At 41.8% G+C, this 21559-nt stretch overlaps 1 protein-coding gene across 2 annotated transcripts in view; it reads right to left on the bottom strand.

Annotated features, from left to right (window-relative positions):
• The window catches only part of ugdh (UDP-glucose 6-dehydrogenase), a 34352-nt gene that overhangs the window by 10137 nt on the left and 2656 nt on the right, over nucleotides 1-21559 (bottom strand). For both annotated transcript variants that reach the window (XM_061916137.1, XM_061916146.1), the window contains exons 2-10: nucleotides 16203-16364; nucleotides 15715-15816; nucleotides 12621-12821; nucleotides 12358-12555; nucleotides 12131-12278; nucleotides 8765-8859; nucleotides 2095-2225; nucleotides 1841-1980; nucleotides 1644-1735 (exon numbers count right to left, since the gene is read on the bottom strand). In XM_061916137.1, coding sequence (XP_061772121.1) covers nucleotides 1644-1735; nucleotides 1841-1980; nucleotides 2095-2225; nucleotides 8765-8859; nucleotides 12131-12278; nucleotides 12358-12555; nucleotides 12621-12821; nucleotides 15715-15816; nucleotides 16203-16364 — 1269 coding nt within the window. The remainder of the gene's footprint in view (nucleotides 1-1643; nucleotides 1736-1840; nucleotides 1981-2094; nucleotides 2226-8764; nucleotides 8860-12130; nucleotides 12279-12357; nucleotides 12556-12620; nucleotides 12822-15714; nucleotides 15817-16202; nucleotides 16365-21559) is intronic.

Genomic DNA, 21559 nt, shown 5'->3' with positions numbered 1-21559 from the left:
ACCAGCTGCAAATTTGGCCCCCTGAGTCAAAACAATTGCCCAGGCCTGCGCTAGAGAATGAAGATTGCTTGAAACTCCACATGTCAACATCTCCGGCCGGTGCCACACAAACAAAATGCCCAAGCAACCATTTCAATATCAACACAGTATGAAACAAATAGTCAACAACCGAAGGAGATAACGTCCGCAGGAACCTACCACATAGCGAAGGACATTCACTATTTTATTTCCTATAACGCAGCTAATTTTTATTTGACACTTATTGAAATATGTGGTGTGACATCATGCACAAAAGTGCACTTTATTGGTTTTAAACTATTGTAGTGGTGTTTTGTACAAAAAGTGCACTTTAATTTAGTGTTTTGATATGTCATCTTAGTGACATCATGCACAAAAGTCCACTTTTAGCTTGTTTTAAAATGTCTCTGACAATCTTGCACTTTGTTTGGAAATGAAATGCATGTTTGTGCCACTGCTTCAAAACTGTTTCATAAATACACTTTTGCTAAATTGACTTACCGTATTTCCTTGAATTGCCGCCGGGTATATAGTATGCGCCTGTATCGTTTCGCAAAATATTATTTTTATTAGCGCACGTCTAGAATTTCCGCCGGGTCAAACTCGTTTCGCAAAATAATTAGCACATGTCTAGAATTTCCGCAGGGTCAAACTCGTCACGTCACAAGTGACACTTCACCTGTCATCATTTTCAAAATGGAGGAGGCTGATTTCAATCATTTGAAATCGCATAAAGGGAAGAAGATTAAGAGCTATTCAGTAGGATTTATGGTCCAAGCTAAAAAGAACAGTAAGCAGCTATGTTTTATTAATATACCGTAGCTGCGTGTGTCAAATATGAGTCATTAAATGACTCCCGCCTCCTGGTGGTAGAGGGCGCTAGTGATCCTTCTTGCGACTACTCGGCTGCAGAAGAAGTGACAACAAGCAGCAGGAGCAGCGACGGTTTATTTTTTCCTCACGCTTGCACTTTTAACATGGAGGATTACATATCTAAAATTAAACAGTTTTCTAAACTGGACTTTCAATGGAAGCAGGAGGTAATAAAAGAAGATCTCCATCGAGACGGAGAGACTTTTAAAACTGAAGAAAGATAAGGAAGACTTCTATAAACAAGTTACCGATGCTTTTGAGCAGAAGGAGCTGCGCATGGACTTCATTTATAAGTAAAGGTAAGACCATAATAACGTTTTTTTTTATTAAATGTGCTTTTCATGATGGTATCCTTACATCACACTCAAATTTATAAGCGCAGGCCTAAATGTACCGCATGCCTTTGGTAAACGCCGGAGTGAGAAGAGGTTTTAAAATAATTAGCACATGCTTGCCTTTACCGCATGCCTTTGGTAAGTGAGAAGAGGTTTTAAATTAATTAGCGACCCGGCGGCAATTCAAGGAAATACGGTAGTTGTGATTCCCCTCCCTGCATGAAAGTTTAAAAGTAGCATATATTAATGCAGTATGAAGAATGTTTTAATGTAGACACAAAGAATCATCATATTGATGAGATTATATGCATCAAGTGTTCATTCAAGGCTAAGGCAAAATATTGAGATATATATGGTGTATTGTGACATGGCCTAAACATAGAGATATTAACAAAAGGCCACATGGCCCAGCCCTACCTTGAACATGTCCCATTCCGTGCATATAACCAAGGCGTGTGCGCCCTGGCACGCCTCGTAAGGATCGGAGGTCACCGTCACCAACTCTGAAACTGTGAGTCAGACTGTTAGAAAGCTGTTTCCACATAAATGAGATATCATCGACCTCTGATCCACGATTCCGATGAATCCAGTCAGTACACATGAGCTGGCCCTACCTCTTTCTGGATGGTCCTCGGAGATACTGGGCTGAGAGAGGTCCTGAATGATTTGTGTCTTGAGAACCTTGGGGTCATAGATGAATAGCTTGGCCCCTTCATCCATCAGATACTTGGAGATGTAAATACTGGACGACTCCCTGGGGTGTGAGGAGCAAAGTTAATAAGTGCTGAGGGCACAATGCGGCTTTATGATCAACATATGGATGGCGTTCAAGGAGCGGCTTTCTTAGGGCGGGGCCAGTAAAACACACCTGGTGTCACCCGTGTCTTTTTTGAAAGAGAAGCCGAGCAGAGCGATTTTCTTCCCTGTCACAGTGTTGAAGAGGCAGTCGATGATCCTGCACGCAAAACGCCGCCTCTGGTACTCATTTATATCGATCACCTGAGGGAATATAACACACAAATAAACTCCTGTATTAATTTGAAATAGGGATTTATGCTGCCCATTCAGATCATCCATGAGTGAGATTAGCCGATACCAACACTGATGCCAATCACATGTATTAAACCTGTTTCCATATGAGTTGGGAAATTGTGTTAGATGTAAATATAAACGGAATACAATGATTTGCAAATCCTTTTCAACCCATATTCAGTTGAATGCACTACAAAGACAAGATATTTGATGTTCAAACTCATAAACTTTATTTTTTTGCAAATAATAATTGACTTAGAATTTCATGGCTGCAACACGTGCCAAAGTAGTTGGGAAAGGGCATGTTCACCACTGTGTTACATCACCTTTTCTTTTAACAACACTCAATAAACGTTTGGGAACTGAGGAAACTAATTGTTGAAGCTTTGAAAGTGGAATTCTTTCCCATTCTTGTTTTATGTAGAGCTTCAGTCCTTCAACAGTCCGGGGTCTCCGCTGTCCTATTTTACGCTTCATAATGCGCCACACATTTTCCATGGGAGACAGGTCTGGACTGCAGGCCGGCCAGGAAAGTACCCACACTATTTTTTTACGAAGCCACGCTGTTGTAACACGTGCTGAATGTGGCTTGGCATTGTCTTGTTGAAATAAGCAGGGGCGTCCATGAAAAAGACGGCGCTTAGATGGCAACATATGTTGTTCCAAAACCTGTATGTACCTTTCAGCATTAATGGTGCCTTCCCAGATGTGTAAGTTACCCATGCCTTGGGCACTAATGCACCCCCATACCATCACACATGCTGGCTTTTTTAACTTTGCGTCGATAACAGTCTGGATGGTTCGCTTCCCCTTTGGTCCGGATGACACGATGTCGAATATTTCCAAAAACAATTTGAAATGTGGACTCGTCAGACCACAGAACACTTTTCCACTTTGCATCAGTCCATCTTAGATGATCTCGGGCCCAGAGAAGCCGGCGGCGTTTCTGGATGTTGTTGATAAATGGCTTTTGCTTTGCATAGTAGAGCTTTAACTTGCACTTACAGATGTAGCGACCAACTGTATTTAGTGACAGTGGTTTTCTGAAGTGTTCTGAGCCCTTGTGGTGATATCCTTTAGAGATTGATGTCGGTTTTTGATACAGTGCCATCTGAGGGATCGAAGGTCACGGTCGTTCAATGTCGGTTTCCGGCCATGCCGCTTACGTGGAGTGATTTCTCCAGATTCTCTGAACCTTTTGATGATATTATGGAGCGTAGATGTTGAAATCCCCAAATTTCTTGCAATTGCACTTTGAGAAAGGTTGTTCTTAAACTGTTTGACTATTTGCTCACACAGTTGTGGACAAAGGGGTGTACCTCGCCCCATCCTTTCTTGTTAAAGACTGAGCATTTTTTGGGAAGCTGTTTTTATAGCCAATCATGGCACCCACCTGTTCCCAATTAGCCTGCACACCTGTGGGATGTTCCAAATAAGTGTTTGATGAGCATTCCTCAACTTTATCAGTATTTATTGCCACCTTTCCCAACTTCTTTGTCACGTGTTGCTGGCATCAAATTCCAAAGTTAATGATTATTTGCAAAAAAAAAAAAGTTTATGAGTTTGAACATCAAATATGTTGTCTTTGTAGCATATTCAACTGAATATGGCTTGAAAAGGATTTGCAAATCATTGTATTCTGTTTATATTTACATCTAACACAATTTCCCAACTCATATGGAAACGGGGTTTGTATTAATCATAAATGTTAGCATTTATTCATAGTGAGAGCTATCGACAGTGTGACCAGTGATGGGCAGTAGTCAATATAAGTAGTGACACAAAGTAGCTTGATGGCATTTCCCAGTAGCCTTGTCCCTTTTTGATGTAGTAGCAATGAACTGCTGATCCAGGGGGATTGGAACATCGATACGGACAAAATTCATGACTGGTTGGTTTATGTATGACGAGTCACGATTGAATAAGGCAGGAGACGGCAACTTTTCCTCATGGCCCAAATAGTTTACAGTAGCACTATGCATAATCATAATAAGCATCTAGTGAGGGTCATTTTGTACTCCCTTCGTTCCAGGAAGAATGCTTTGTGGGAATCTTTTATTTACAGATCTGTATCGCTCTGGAATAACCTGCCTCGAGTTCTCACCGGCATTGAAAGCAAACAGGTTTTTAAACTCAGGGGCCGCACTAACATTAACGTCTCATATTAAGGTGTGGGCCGCGTGTCTAAGACCCCTGGTGTATACATACGACAAAGAAAAAAAAACTCTGTATGCCATGTTATTTCATTTTAAATTTCAAAAGCGTTTTGTGGCTCCCATTGTCTTCTTTATTTTGTGAAACGGGTCACGGTGGCAGAGGGGTTAGTGCGTCTGCCTCACAATACGAAGTGTCCTGCAGTCCTGGGTTCAAATCCAGGCTCGGGATCTTTCTGTGTGGAGTTTGCATGTTCTCCCCGTGAATGTGTGGGTTCCCTCCGGGTACTCCGGCTTCCTCCCACTTCCAAAGACATGCACCTGGGGATAGGTTGATTGGCAACACTAAATTGGCCCTAGTGTGTGAATGTGAGTGTGAATGTTGTCTGTCTATCTGTGTTGGCCCTGTGATGAGGTGGCGACTTGTCCAGGGTGTACCCCGCCTTCCGCCCGATTGTAGCTGAGATAGGTGCCAGCGTCCCCCGCGACCCCGAAAGGGAATAAGCGGTAGAAAATGGATGGATGGATGGGTCAAAATGGCTCTTTGCGTGGTAAAGGTTGCCGACCCCTGTCCTACAGAAACCATATTAAAACAAAAATATATCAGTAGAAAATGGATGGATGGATGGATATTTTTCCCCCATCTTTTTTTATTTTCATACATTTTTAAAAAGCTCCAGTGAGCCACTAGGGCGGCGCTAAAGAGCCACAGGTTGCAGACCCCCGGATAAGGTTATGGGCAAATATATTACGGGCAGACCAAGCAGTCGCAAGATGCGGCGGGTCATGATTCGGGATGGGAATCGAAAACCGGTTCTGAGCAAGAACCGGTTTCCAGTGTGTCAATTACTTGGAATGGCTTGCCATCTTTTTAAACGGCTCCCCTAACGATTCTTGCGAGTGGGGATGATGTCATCATGCAATTGGCGAAGTCAAGACTGCAACAGACTACTTGAGATAATTATAAGGCCGATATTTCTTCATGAGGAGTAATATGCATACGAGCAATGTGCTGGAACATTTGAACACACAGCATGCAGTAATTATAAATGAAAGTCACCTTTTCAACCGCTACCATCTCATCCCGGCAGCCGTAACACGAGCACGTCATCAAAATACAACGTTAGCGCTATTGTTTGTCAAACTGAAATGAATGCCTTCTCATTTAGACGAGCATGAGGTAGAAACAGATTCTGGCTGGGAGGCGGGCAGCTCCAGTTCACGAATGTCACTGAGCAGCGACTAAGTTTGTGGTCAAAAGCTTGCATACATTTACCACAGTGGACACTCCTCGTTTCTGCGAAGTGAATTTTTAATTGTAGTCGGGGAAAAGTTGCATGTTTTTTCTCCCACCAGATTTTCACTCTTGTCATAATATTATACAAGTGAAAAATAAAACAAAATAGAATATGGTGTACACGTCTATTCATGTCAGCAAATCATTTCACATTGGAAACTAATATTACATGCAAAGTGAGATATGTCAAGCTTTTATTTAAATAGACCTCCCTTTTAGACCAGTTGATCTGCCGCTTCTTTTCTTTCTCCTATGTCCCCCCCTCCCTTGTGGAGGGGGTCCGGTCCGATGACCATGGATGAAGTACTGGCTGTCCAGAGTCGGGACCCAGGATGGACCGCTCGCCTGTGTATCGGTTGGGGACATCTCTACGCTGCTGATCCGCCTCCGCTTGAGATGGTTTCCTGTGGACGGGACTCTCGCTGCTGTCTTGGATCCGCTTTGAACTGAACTCTCGCGGCTGTGTTGGAGCCACTATGGATTGAACTTTCACAGTATCATGTTAGACCCGCTCGACATCCATTGCTTACGGTCCCCTAGAGGGGGGGGTTGCCCACATCTGAGGTCCTCTCCAAGGTTTCTCATAGTCAGCATTGTCACTGGCGTCCCACTGGGTGTGAATTCTCCCTGCCCACTGGGTGTGAGTTTTCCTTGCCCTTTTGTGGGTTCTTCCGAGGATGTTGTAGTCGTAATGATTTGTGCAGTCCTTTGAGACATTTGGAATTTGGGGCCATATAAATAAACATTGATTGATTATTTGTTATAATTTTAATGATCTTGGCAGACAGTTTTTGAAACCTTGCATTTTCTGAGATTTTTTATTCAAGATTTTCATTAACTATGCGATAATCATCAAAATTGTAACAAAGGCTTGACATATCTCACTTTGCATGTAACACATTTATATCACATGTTACTAAATGTTACATTCTTGTGTCATTTGTACATGATTTACTTTGTTAAATTCTACAGAATAATATTAATTTATTGTATTTATTTTCAAAAAAGTGTTTTTTTTCCTGTGTTACGTATGTGCTTCCTGAGACCTCACTGCAGGCTTTGTAAGGTCACATTACCGCTAAACTAAACTAAATTGATGCGAATCCACCTTGTTTTGCAAATAACAATCAATAAGCGAACTGTTAAGGAATCGAATCGTTAAGCAGGATCGAATGTGAAATCGTAACCGGAAAAATCTTATCAATTCCCCATCCCGGATGCAAAATCCTAAACCAGCCTGCAGCCGAGGCAAAGACCACAGAAGGATAGGGTCTTTCCTGGGATGAGAGTATTTACTACAGAGGTGTAAACTCAGCCAGGTTACAAAAGATGTAACTTCTGAATGGCTTCTAATTAAAACCTTGCACTGCATAAACGTAGTATTTTGATGCCCAGTTTGCTGCTTTGTTTGATTAAATGACTTTCTTCCAGGGTGTATCGATTGGCCATTTACTAGTAATATTGGATTTACAATATGTTTAACATTTTCTAAGAGTTCTGTTTTGTTCTGGCCAAATATTTGTGAGCCAACCACTCATGGAGGAGGGAGAGTGATAAGAAAGGATGACTCCATGCTGCTTAGTTAACACTGGTATGAAACTTACACAGTCCTGGCACAAGAATATAGTTTGTATTTCCCTTCATGTAAACATAGACTTTGTCATTTATTTACATGTCTGTTTTCTGCAACAAATGTTATGCCCTTTTTCTTAGGTCGAAATGTTGTCATTTAACCTGTGTTGAAAAGTCTCTATTCCAATATCAGGGCTCAAATTTACCCACAAAAAGCCGCAACCGCCCTGTCATTTTCCGTAATGCCCTAAAATTGACTATGCCGTGACCGCCCTTGACTTTCTACTTGTTAATGTCCAAGGGATGTAAATGTAAACGGTATAATGATAATTCATGGTTAGAAATACAATCTAATTATTTACTAACAGAAAACCCATCATTTATTAATGCATTTTAGGCAACAGGAAGTCAGGCGCATCTGCACGAGCGTCGTTTGGCTTGACAATCACGGCGGACTAACGACACGGACTTTGCTCCATAGATTTCCACTCGCAGTAAAACGAGCCAAGTTCTTGGTTTAACGTCATTTTCCCCTCGATTCCTGTCGTGCGTTTAAGAGCGCACTGCTGTGTTTAGATGGAGACAGGTGTGGACAATAATGGAGACACTTGTCCCCACACTAAACGTTTACAGCAAAGGAGAAAACTATTTGATGTTGCTTTTATTTTCTCAATACAGCATCCATCAGCTGCTTTGACTGACATGAGGAAACATGCAGCAGGTGATGTGTCGTAAACGTCGTCACAACTTGTTTATAAAGTATTTACTGGGATGTTTACTCCTCCTTTATTTAACTGTGACAGTGTTCAAATAACATCAATACTAGCTATAATGTTTTGTCATCTCATTGAATTGAATGCAGGCTGTGAAGATTGTGTATTCGATGTGAGAGGTGCCACTCCTGGTTATTTTGTTGTTGGCCAAACTGTTGTAATGAACCAAGAGAAGAACACAGCTTATTTCCTATTTCATCTTCAATAGCCAAACTTCTTTGTTTTTTATTTTAATATCAATAAGTAAACGCCATGTTTTTTTGTCCATTACTTGTGTTTTTTTCATGTCACAAAGATACTACTTTAAAAAAACATTCATGTGACACAGCATTTTGTTAATGTTTCAATGTGTATAGTTAATTCCTATACGACATATTTCTGTTTAAACTCTAACTTGCTTTGGGGCCCTAAAATATGAGGCCTCTTTTAAGGCAACACTTGCCTTGACCTTACAAAGTTAAAATTGAGGCCCGCAATATGGATTATGTATTTTGGTGTTTAATTATCATTATTAGTATTGTTTAACTGCCTTTCATTTCTTTTTCCCCACATTTAGTAGTACCGCAACTTTGCAAGTTAAAGAAAATGTTAAAAAGCCAGCCAGAAGGCGTGACAATCACACTTTCACAAAAATCCTCACAAAAATCCTCAGGTTCTGATCGGTGGTGAACCGATCAGCACATCCCTACAGTAAAATATCATCATCCTTGCCTGCTGCCAGTAGGAGGCCACCTCGGGCAGGTTGAGGGCCTCACACAGATACACCAGATTCAGCACATCCTTCTGGAAACAGCTTCCACCAAAACCTGGAGACATAAGAGATACAAAGTGTATATAACACCATGTGAAGCTGTACACAATGAGTTCAACCAAAATTCCCTGGAAGAATACGCCATAAAACAGGGGTCTCAAACACGAGATGTTATTTTGTTGCCTCCACCTTAATATGAAAATGTATTGATGGTGCGGCTTGCGAGTTCTATATGATTGGCGCTTTACAGCGTCATACTTGTACACCCTCGATTTTTCCGGGAGACTACAAATTTACAGTGCCCCTCCAGGGGTAAACATTCTCCCGGATTTCGCCCAGACAATAATATTAAGGGGGCACCGTGTAGGCGCTGCCTTTAGCGTCCTCTACAATCTGTAGAATCAGCGTGCCAGTCCAGCCACACGTTGTATTCGACTAATGTAGACGCAGTAAGCAACTGCAAGACATAGTTGATCAACAGCCATACGGGTCACACTGAGGGTGGCCGTATAAACAACTTTAACACTGTTACAAATATGCGCCACACTGTGAACACACACCAAACAAAAATGACAAATGGGGCGGTTTAGCTCGGTTGGTAGAGCGGCCGTGCCAGCAACTTGAGGGTTGCAGGTTCGATTCCCGCTTCCGCCATCCTAGTCATTGCCATTGTGTCCTTGGGCAAGACACTTTACCCACCTGCTCCCAGTGCCACCCACACTGGTTTGAATGTAACTTACATATTGGGTTTCACTACGTCAAGCGCTTTGAGTCACTAGAGAAAAAGCGCTATATAAATATAATTCACTTCACTTCACAAACACGTTTTGGGAGAACATCCGCACCGTAACACAACATAAACACAACAGAACAAATACCCAGAATCCAATGCAGCCCAAACTCGTCCGGGCTACAATATACACCCCTGCCTCCCCAACCCTGCCCCCTATTGTAGCCCCTCTGTAGTGTTTTAGCTAGTTCTAAATCACTAATCCTCGCCTCCATGGTGACAAATAAAGTGAGTTTCTTGCAAGTTATCACTGGAGGACGAGGAATAGCTAAACATGCTTCACTACACACTGTAGGAGGATACAATAGCTCACCGGCGTCACTGCTAACGGTATGCTAGCGTGCCAGAATGTAAACAAATGCCATGGGTGGATCCACACCTGACATCCACTGTAATGATACCAAGTACAAAATTGTATCTCGTCGATACTACTATTATTACATTGTGGCAAAGTTGGTAAAGTGGCTGTGCTAGCAACCTTGAGGGTTACTGGTTCAATCCCCACCTTCTACCATCCTAGTCACGTCCGTTGTGTCCTTGGGCAACACACTTCACCCTTGCTCCTGATGGGTCCTGGTGAGCGCCTTGCATGGCAGCTCCCGCCATCAGTGTGTGAATGGGCGAATGTGGAACTACTGTCAAAGCGCTTTGGGCTCCTTAAAAAGGGGTAGAAAAGCGCTATACAAGTAAAACCCATTTACCATTGATATTTTTTTGTATCAGTACATTTTTTCCGTCTTTTGAAAATTTACATTATGTTTATAAAGTCAGTAAATACATCCCTGGACACATGAGGACTTTGAATATGACCAATGTATGATCCTGTAACTACTTGGTATCAGATAGATACTTAAATGTGTGGTATCATCCAAAACTAAGGTAAAGTATCAAAGAAGAGAAGAGTAAATGATTATTACATTTTAACAGAAGTGTAGATAGAACATGTTAGAAGAGAAAGTAAGCAGATATTAACAGTAAATGAAAAGGTGGATTAATAATATTTTTTTACAGTTTGTCCCTCATAATGTGTACAAAATAATTGGTTGTTAAATGACACAAAATGTTACTGCATGCATCAGCAGACTAATTAGAAGCCTTTGTTTGTTTACTTAATACTAAAAGAAAAGTTGTCTAGTATGTTCACTATTTTATTTAAGGACTAAATTACAATAATAAACATGTTTCATTTACCCTAAGATTTTTTTTTAAAGGGGAACATTATCACAATTTCAAAAGGGTTAATTAAAACCAATAAAAATCAGTTCCCAGTGGCTTGTTATAATTTTTGACGTTTTTTTCAAAATTTTACCGGTCCCGGAATATCCCAAAATAAAGCTTTAAAGTGCCTTATTTTCGCTATCTTCGAAACCACTATCCATTTCCCTGTGACGTCACACAGTGCTGCCAAAGTAAACAAACAATGGGAATACCACAGCAAGATATAGCGACATTAGCTCGGATTCAGACTCGGATTTCAGCGGTTTAAGCGATTCAACAGATTACACATGTATTGAAACTGATGGTTGGAGTATGAAAGTATTGAAGAAGAAAATGAAGCTATTGAGCGAATAACTATTGACGCTATTCATAGCCATAGCATGGCCAAATAGCTGCGTTAGCATCGCCGGTAAAATGTGCGGACCAAACGATCAGGACTTTCGCATTTTGTGATAATGGAGCAACTTAAATAATTCGATTGGTAAGTGTTTGTTTCGCATTAAATGTGAGTGGAAGGAAACGTAATATAGTTGCAAATGCATCTGCAGGTTATCCATACATCTCTGTTCCATGTCTGCTTTAGCACCGCCGGTAAATAGCATGTTAGCATCGATTAGCTGGCAGTCACGCCGCAACCAAATATGTCTGAATAGCACATAAGTCAACATCAACAAAATTCACCTTTGTGATTTCGATGACTTTATCATTGCAAATGCATCTGCAGGTTATCCATACATCTCTGTAGCATGTCTGCTTTAGCATCGCCGGTAAAATGTGGAGACACTTTGGCACATTCAATGGAGGTCTGGCGGCAGACACTTTGGCATCTTGGGGCCAGTGGTGCAACTTGAATCCCTCCCTGTTAGTGTTGTTACACCCTCCGACAACACACCCACGAGGCATGATGTCTCCAAGGTTCCAAAAAATAGTCAAAAAAACGGAAAATAACAGAGCTGAGACCCAATGTTTACAATGTGTTGAAAATGAAAATGGTGGGTGTATTACCTCGGCGACGTCACATTCTGACGTCATCGCCACAGAGCGATAAACAGAAAGGCGTTTAATTCGCCAAAATTCACCGATTTAGAGTTCGTAAATCGGCATAAAAAAATATATGGTCTTTTTTCTGCACCATCAAGGTATATATTGACGCTTACATAGGTCTGCTGATAATGTTCCCCTTTAAAATAAAGCCGGTTACCTTTTTTGTGGTCCCCTTTATTTAGAAAAGTACCGAAAAGTACTAAAATCTTGGTAACGGGACAACCCAAATGATTTTAGGGTTGATACGGTTGGTTAAAGGCGGCACAGTTCTTACCCACGCTGGCTTTGAGAAACTTGCTCCCTATTCTCTGGTCCATGCCGATGGCCTTGGCCACCTCCTCCACGTCGGCCCCGGTGGCCTCGCACAGGGCGCTGATGCTGTTGATGCTGCTGATTCGCTGCGCCAGGAACGCGTTGGCGGCCTGCATGGAATTTCCAAACAAAATCAATCGTTGTGTGTGACTGTTGTAATATTGTTATGACGAGCAGGCAATCACACACCAGCTTGGACAGCTCTGAGGACCAGGTGTTGGTGGTGATGATTCTGGCCTTGGGTACCCAGCGCTCGTACACGGCACAAAGTGCCCGGATTGCCCTTTGGCCTTCGGCCGTCTCGTCCCCGCCGATCAGGACACGGTCGGGCTCCTTCAGGTCCTTCACGGCTGTTCCCTCTGCCAGGAACTCCGGGTTGGACAGCACCTGCAGCGAGCGGCAGATCAGGAGCTGGTAGCGCAGAAGATGAGCGTCTTGACGCTGGCACGCACGTGTAAGTTGAGGCTCGGCTTGGTGTTTGCGTCGAATATCCGCCGGATGCTCTCGGCGGCTCGCACGGGGACGGTGCTCTTCTCGGTGACGATCTTGTAGCCGTCAGACACCTCCACGATCCTGCGAGCGCACGCCTCGATGTACTTGAGGTCGGCAGCACGGCCCTTCCCCATGCCGTAGGTCTTGGTCGGGGTGTTGACCTGCATCGGCAAACAAAGCCTTCTTTTCACTTTGCTGGCCAAAATCATGTGTGTTGTAGAGCTAAGCAATACAACAATATCATTATGAATCGCAATAGACACGTAATCAATAACAATAAAAAAATGTGTTCGATCTGTACTGTAGGGGTCACCAACACGGTTCCCGCGGGCACTAGGTCGCCCGTAAGGACCAGATGAGTCGCCCGCTGGCCTGTTCTAAAAATAGCTCAAATAGCAGCACTTACCAGTGAGCTGCCTCTAGTTTTCAAATGTTATTTATTTACTAGCAAGCTGGTCTCGCTTTGCTCCATCCATCCATTTTTCTACCGCTTATTCCCTTTTGGGGTCACGGGGGGCGCTGGCGCCTATCTCAGCTACAATCGGGCGGAAGGCGGGGTACACCCTGGACAAGTCGCCACCTCATCGCAGGGCCAACACAGAAAGACAGACAACATTCACACACTAGGGCCAATTTAGTGTTGCCAATCAACTGCTCGACATTTTTAATTCTAAAAGAAACAAAACTCAAATAGAATTGGAAAATCCAAGAAAATATTTTAAAGACTTGGTCTTCACTTGTTTAAATAAATTAATAAATGTTTTTACTTTGCTTCTTATAACTTTCAGAAAGACAATTTTAGAGAAAAAAATACAACCTTAAAAAAGATTTTAGGATTTTTAAACACATATAATACCTTTTTACCTTTTTAATGCCTTCCTCTTCTTTCCCGACAATTTAAATCAATGTTCAAGTATTATTTTTTTTTTATTGTAAAGAATAATAAATACATTTTAATCTAATTCGTCATTTTAGCTTCTTTTTTTTCGATGATGAATATTTGTGATTATTATGATTAAAATCAAAAACAATTATTCTGGCAAATCAAGAAAATCTGTAGAATCAAATTTGAATCTTATTCCAAAGTCTTTTGAATTTCTTTTAAAATTTTTGTTCTGGAAAATCTAGAAGAAATAATGATTTGTCTTTGTTAGAAATATAGCTTGGTCCAATTTGTTATATATTCTAACAAAGTGCAGATTGGATTTTAACCTATTTAAAACATGTCATCAAAAATATATATTTATTGTGAGAAATCATTAAGATGATCAGTGTTTCCACAAAGATAAATATCATTAATTATTAATAATAACAGAGTTTAAGGTAAATTGAGCAAATTGGCTATTTCTGGCAATTTATTTAAGTGTGTATCAAACTGGTGGCCCTTTGCATTAATCAGTAAGAAGCTCTTGGTTTCAAAAAGGTTGGTGACCCCTGCTCTGGACAATAAGCTGCTACTTTCCCCCCACACTTTACACCCTGCGGCTAATGAAACCGTGCGGCTAATTTATAAATTTTTCTTTGGTGATGGCCACAAAAAAAAAAAAGCAACTACACTGTATAAGTGTGTTTTTGTTTGAGCTATGGCGCCATCTTTTGGCCGAGTTTGCTTACTGTACTTGCTGCAGTGCCCTTACATTCAGTGATTTCAAGCAGAAGTGGAATGGCCGTCACATCTTCTAGCTGTCAATAGCGTTTCTACTAGTATGGATTCTTCATTCATCACTCAATACAACGTTTGTGAGTTTTACAATATAACTAAAACAATTCTTCCTCACTAAACCGTAGCATGTGTGATGTCTGTAGGAATGTTTTCGTGCATATTTGTAGGTGCTATCGTAATGTAATCACGCTGGGGTTGTTAGCAATTGCTAACACGTTTCCGAGTGTCTGTGTTAGTATTTGTGTTTGTATTGTTTCAGTTTCACAAATTCACCGAAACGTTACTGTGGAGTTATTGAGTCTGTTGAGCTGATTGGAGAGCTAGCTTCCACAGCTAGTGGGTCCATGACGATGACTTGTGTTTTGTTTGATCATCCGTTTTACTGCCGTGTTGGAAACCATTAAGGTATGTAAATAAACATTTACACATCTTTCTGTGCAATAACTCTTTCACAATATAAAGTCCCATGAGGCTAATAAATGGAAAAGTATTTTTTGTTCTGAAATTTAAGTGGGTGCCATATATATATATATATATATATATATATATATATATATATATATATATATATGCAGAGTAGTTCTTATCAGGTTACTCTATGTTTAAATGTTTACAATTCACACTATTTGGTTACAATTTACATTTCTTATTTGGCACAATTTTAAGAGGTTATGGTTAAGTGTTTGATGTGATTTTAGAATTGTGTTTACATTGATTGTTTTCTATGCTTGTGTTGACATTTCCCTTTTGCCTATAGTGGGTTATACTCAAGGGAAGGTTACATATTATTATTTATTGATAGACCGAGATAAAACAATTACAGTACAGGCCAACATTTGGACACACCTTCTCCTTCAATGCGTTTTCTTTATTTTCATGACTATTTACACTGTAAATTGCCACATCAAATCTATGAATGAACACATGTGGAGTTATATACTTAACAAAAAAACACGTTTTATTTTCTAGTTACTACAAAATAGCCACTTTTTGCTCTGATTACTGCTTTGCACACTCTTGGCATTCTCTACATGAGCTTCAACCACACCTGTGAAGTGAAAACCATTTCAGGTGTCTACCTCTTTGAAGCTCGACGAGAGAATGCCAAGAGTGTGCAAAGCAGTGATCAGAGCAAAGGGTGGCTATTTTGAAGAAACTAGAATATAAAACATGTTTTTTTGTTAAGTACATAACTCCACATGTGTTCATTCATAGTTTTGATATGACAGTCTACAATGTAAATAGTCACGAAAATAAATTAAACACATTAAATGAGGATGAAGTGTGTCTAAACTTTTGGCCTGTACTGTATATCGTTGATGCAGTTTTTAGGCTTATCGCCCAGCTTTTGTGTGTGTCTGTGTGTGTGTGTGTGTGTGTATAAAACTCACTGAGATAAAAACAAGGTCGGCATCCCGAATGGCTGAGTCAATGTCCGTGGAGAAAAAGAGGTTCCTCCCCCGGCATGATTCAACCACCTCCTTCAGGCCAGGCTGTGGGCGAGACAAGATGATGAATGGAACTCCACTTCCTCCCTTCGTCACAATTGAGCAACACCGTGTGGAGGGACAGAGAAATTGCGACAATGGAGGCATCTGGAACTCATTTTCTCCTCGCCATGGACTGTTGTGGTCATAAAACTCTACGTTGACTCAGCTTGGACGTTGGCGACCACACCCAGTGACCAGCGTGCATGCAGCCTTTAAATCAGTCGAGTTCCGTCTGACAACTTGGGAGTGCAATCGCTCAGGCATTCCCTCCCACTGAACCAGCGTGTTCAGGATCCAACTAAACCTGACCTAGCTGGTTATTTAGCACGACCTGTGCTTAGCGCCGCACCCTTAACCTCTCCAGGTCTTAGACATCGCACACGCGTTACCTCATATATGGGAAGCGTGTCCGAGTTCCAGGCGTTTATCCGGGACTCGTTGACGTCCACCACGGTCACGGTGATCTCCGGACACATGTGGGCGATCACGCTGCATGTGGGGCCTCCCACGTAGCCAGCGCCGATGCAGCAGATCCTCTTAATTTGGAACATCTGCATGCGGTGGAGGTAGAGGGCGGGATGAGAGAGTCAGCATTTTGTTTGGAGCAATCCAAATAAGTTACACAGTGTTATAGGGCGGCGCCATTCTGAGGAAAAACCTATCGTAAATTTACAGACTTTCTTCCTGCACTTTGAATCCTGCGGCTTATAAAACGGTGCATCTCATTTAAGGATGTGCGCAAGTGAAGCGTGAAGTTGGCGTGTGCATATGCAAGCTTAATACATGAGTCCCCTGGTCCACACACATCTCTCAAAGCACATGAAAGACTGCGCCAACCCCTGCTGATAACACTTGTTTAAAACTGGCATGGAGACTGGAGAAGCTCCTGACCTCCTGTACGGTTTGGTTGGGTTCAGGAGCTGCACCGTGGACCTGCCGCGACAGAGTGCAGGGTTTCCCGCTGCGCTTTGTTTTTAAGGCGACCGCCTTCACAACAAAGAGCCACCGCCTAAAAAAAGTCTTAACAAGCTGCTCTGCTCAGTTCTGCGTCTGCCTCTGTCAGTACCGTATTTCCTTGAATTGCCGCCGGGTATATAGTATGCACCCGCCTAGAATTACTGCCGGGTCAAACTCATTTCGCAAAATAATTAGCGCATGCTTAGCATTACTTGTATAGTGCTTTTTTTTTTTTTCTACCTTCAAGGTACTCAAAGTGCTTTGACACTACTTCCACATTCACACTTTTCCGCCGGCTCTGGATTAACGCCGGGTCAAACTCCATCCATCCATCCATTTTCTACCGCTTATTCACTTTTGGGGTCGCTGGCGCCTGCCTCAGCTACAATCGGGCGGAAGGCGGTGTACACCCTGGATAAGTTGCCACCTCATCGCAGGGCCAACACAGACAGACAACATTCACACTCACATTCACACACTAGGGACCATTTAGTGTTGCCAATCAACCTATCCCCAGGTGCATGTCTTTGGAAATGGGAGGAAGCCGGAGTACCCGGAGGGAACCCACGCATTCACGGGGAGAACATGCAAACTCCACACAGAAAGATCCCGAGCCTGGAATTGAACCCAGGACTGCAGGACCTTCGTATTGTGAGGCAGATGCACTAACCCCTCTTCCACCGTGAAGCCCGCCGGGTCAAACTTCCATCCATCCATTTTCTACCGCTTATTCCCTTTCGGGGTCGCGGGGGGCGCTGGCGCCTATCTCAGCTACAATCGGGCAGAAGGCGGGGTACACCCTGGACAAGTCGCCACCTCATGTTTCGCAAAATATTATTTTTATTAGCGCATGTCTAGACCTCGTTTCGCCAAATAATTAGCATACGCCTACAATTTCCGCAGGGTCAAACTCGTCACGTCACGAGTGACACTTCACCTGTCATCATTTTCAAAATGGAGGAGGCTGATTTCAATCATTTGAAATCTCATAAAGGGTAGAAGATTAAGAGCTATTCAGTAGGATTTAAGGTCCAAGCTATTGAATATGCTAAAAAGAACAGTAAGCAGCTATGTTTTATTAATATACCGTAGCTGCGTGTGTCAAATATGAGTCATTAAATGACTCCCGCCTCCTGGTGGTAGAGGGCGCTAGTGATCTTTCTTGCGACTACTCGGCTGCGGAAGAAGTGACAACAAGCAGCAAGAGTGAGCAGCGATCCTTTATTTTTGCCTCTCGCTTGCACTTTTAACATGGAGGATTACATATCTAAAATAAAACAGTTTTCTAAACTGGACTTTCAATCGAAGCAGGAGGTAATAAAGGAAGATCTCCTTTGAGACAGAGAGACTTTTAAAACCGAAAAAAGATAAGGAAGACTTCTATAAACAAGTTATCGATGCTTTTGATCTGAAGGAGCTGCGCATGGACTTCATTTATAAGTAAAGGTAAGACGATAATAAAGTTTTTTTAATCAAATGTGCTTTTCATGATAGACGCAAAGCGGTAACAACCAATCAGCAGTGCGTACTGAGAGCGCATGTAACGTGGAGCGAGCAGAAAGTTGTTTTTAGCAGGTAAGGCAGCTTACGCTCCCCCAAATGATAATAAAAACCTCCCAGTCAACTACTAGTAACATCACTATGAGCCCTTTGACGTTCTAGAAACAAGCGGCAGCTCAGCTCGCTCGCAGTCCTTGTGGTGAAGGCTAATTATCCATTAGAATAACGTTAGCTCACTTTGTGTGTGCGTGCGTGTGTGTTACAGACAGCAAAGCCCTGTCTGAGAGAAAGACAAGCAATATTGACTTACAGTTAAAAACCAAGTTATTTCACTTGACCTTTTTCTGTGTTGACTGAGCTGTGTTGACGCAGAACAAACATTATGTTAAATGAAGAGTTTCTGTCTTTGATAATTGATATAATGTAATAATAATGTAAGTGCATCATAACACTATACTATTTTTTCAGCTATAGTTACATTAATCATTAGTAAAGTAGCAGCCTAGTTTTAAAAGGCATGTTGATAAAAATATAACATTTAAATAATACAAATCAACTACAGGCTTCCCAAATGCTGTAATAAATTAAGCACAGACCCCAAAAAGGACAATCGGTAGGAAATGGATGGATGGATGGATGGATGGATGAGACTACTTTTTACTACTAGGAGACTATTATAATAATAACAATAATAACTTAGATTTATATTGCGCTTTTCTAAACACTCAAAGCGCTCACAGAGAAGTGGGAACCCATCATTCATTCACACCTGGTGGTGGTAAGCTACATCTGTAGCCACAGCTGCCCTGGGGTAGACTGACGGAAGCGTGGCTGCCAGTTTGCACCTACGCCCCCTCCGACCATCACCTATCATTCATTCATCATTCATTCACCAGTGTGAGCGGCACCGGGGGCAAAGGGTGAAGTGTCCTGCCCAAGGACACAACGGCAGCGTTTTTTTGGATGTCATTAGGTGGGAAGCAAACCTGCAACCCTCATGTTTCTGGCCGGCCGCTCTACCCACTACGCCATGCCGCCCCGACTAGGAGACTAATGAGTGTTGACTAGTAGGAGACTATTGAGTGTTGACTAGTAGGAGACTATGAGTGTTGACCAGTAGGAGACTAATGAGTGTTGATTAGTTGGAGACTAATGAGTGTTGATTAGTTGGAGACTATGAGTGTTGATTAGTTGGAGACTAATGAGTGTTGACTAGTAGGAGACTATTGAGTGTTGACCAGTAGGAGACTATGAGTGTTGACCAGTAGGAGACTAATGAGTGTTGATTAGTTGGAGACTAATGAGTGTTGATTAGTTGGAGACTAATGAGTGTTGACCAGTAGGAGACTATGAGTGTTGACCAGTAGGAGACTAATGAGTGTTGATTAGTTGGAGACTAATGAGTGTTGATTAGTAGGAGACTAATGAGTGTTGACTAGTAGGAGACTATTGAGTGTTGACTAGTAGGAGACTATGAATGTTGACCAGTAGGAGACTAATGAGTGTTGATTAGTAGGAGACTATTGAGTGTTGACTAGTAGGAGACAATGAGTGTTGACCAGTAGGAGACTAATGAGTGTTGATTAGTAGGAGACTAATGAGTGTTGATTAGTAGGAGACTAATGAGTGTTGATTAGTAGGAGACTATGAGTGTTGACTAGTAGGAGACTATTGAGTGTTGACCAGTAGGAGACTATGAGTGTTGACCAGTAGGAGACTAATGAGTGTTGATTAGTTGGAGACTAATGAGTGTTGATTAGTAGGAGACTAATGAGTGTTGATTAGTAGGAGACTAATGAGTGTTGATTAGTAGGAGACTAATGAGTGTTGACTAGTAGGACACTATTGAGTGTTGACCAGTAGGAGACTATGAGTGTTGACCAGTAGGAGACTATGAGTGTTGACCAGTAGGAGACTAATGAGTGTTGATTAGTTGGAGACTAATGAGTGTTGACTAGTAGGAGACTATGAGTGTTGACCAGTAGGAGACTAATGAGTGTTGATTAGTTGGAGACTAATGAGTGTTGATTAGTAGGAGACTAATGAGTGTTGATTAGTAGGAGACTATTGAGTGTTGACCAGTAGGAGACTATGAGTGTTGACCAGTAGGAGACTATGAGTGTTGATTAGTTGGAGACTAATGAGTGTTGATTAGTAGGAGACTATTGAGTGTTGACTAGTAGGAGACTATGAGTGTTGACCAGTAGGAGACTAATGAGTGTTGATTAGTAGGAGACTATTGAGTGTTGACTAGTAGGAGACTAATGAGTGTTGACTAGTTGGAGACTAATGAGTGTTGATTAGTAGGAGACTAATGAGTGTTGACTAGTAGGAGACTATTGAGTGTTGACTAGTAGGACACTATGAGTGTTGACCAGTAGGAGACTAATGAGTGTTGATTAGTTGGAGACTAATGAGTGTTGATTAGTAGGAGACTATTGAGTGTTGACTAGTAGGAGACTATGAGTGTTGACCAGTAGGAGACTAATGAGTGTTGATTAGTTGGAGACTAATGAGTGTTGATTAGTAGGAGACTATTGAGTGTTGACTAGTAGGAGACTATGAGTGTTGACCAGTAGGAGACTAATGAGTGTTGATTAGTTGGAGACTAATGAGTGTTGATTAGTAGGAGACTATTGAGTGTTGACTAGTAGGAGACTATGAGTGTTGACCAGTAGGAGACTAATGAGTGTTGACCAGTAGGAGACTATGAGTGTTGACCAGTAGGAGACTAATGAGTGTTGATTAGTTGGAGACTAATGAGTGTTGATTAGTAGGAGACTAATGAGTGTTGACTAGTAGGAGACTATTGAGTGTTGACTAGTAGGAGACTATGAATGTTGACCAGTAGGAGACTAATGAGTGTTGATTAGTAGGAGACTATTGAGTGTTGACTAGTAGGAGACAATGAGTGTTGACCAGTAGGAGACTAATGAGTGTTGATTAGTAGGAGACTAATGAGTGTTGATTAGTAGGAGACTAATGAGTGTTGATTAGTAGGAGACTATGAGTGTTGACCAGTAGGAGACTATTGAGTGTTGACCAGTAGGAGACTATGAGTGTTGACCAGTAGGAGACTAATGAGTGTTGATTAGTTGGAGACTAATGAGTGTTGATTAGTAGGAGACTAATGAGTGTTGATTAGTAGGAGACTAATGAGTGTTGATTAGTAGGAGACTAATGAGTGTTGACTAGTAGGAGACTATTGAGTGTTGACCAGTAGGAGACTATGAGTGTTGACCAGTAGGAGACTATGAGTGTTGACCAGTAGGAGACTAATGAGTGTTGA

The sequence above is a fragment of the Nerophis ophidion genome, linkage group LG01, assembly GCF_033978795.1.
Source record: "Nerophis ophidion isolate RoL-2023_Sa linkage group LG01, RoL_Noph_v1.0, whole genome shotgun sequence".
NCBI classification, from domain to species: Eukaryota; Metazoa; Chordata; class Actinopteri; order Syngnathiformes; family Syngnathidae; genus Nerophis; species Nerophis ophidion.
This window is presented reverse-complemented; position numbering and strand designations above follow the sequence as displayed.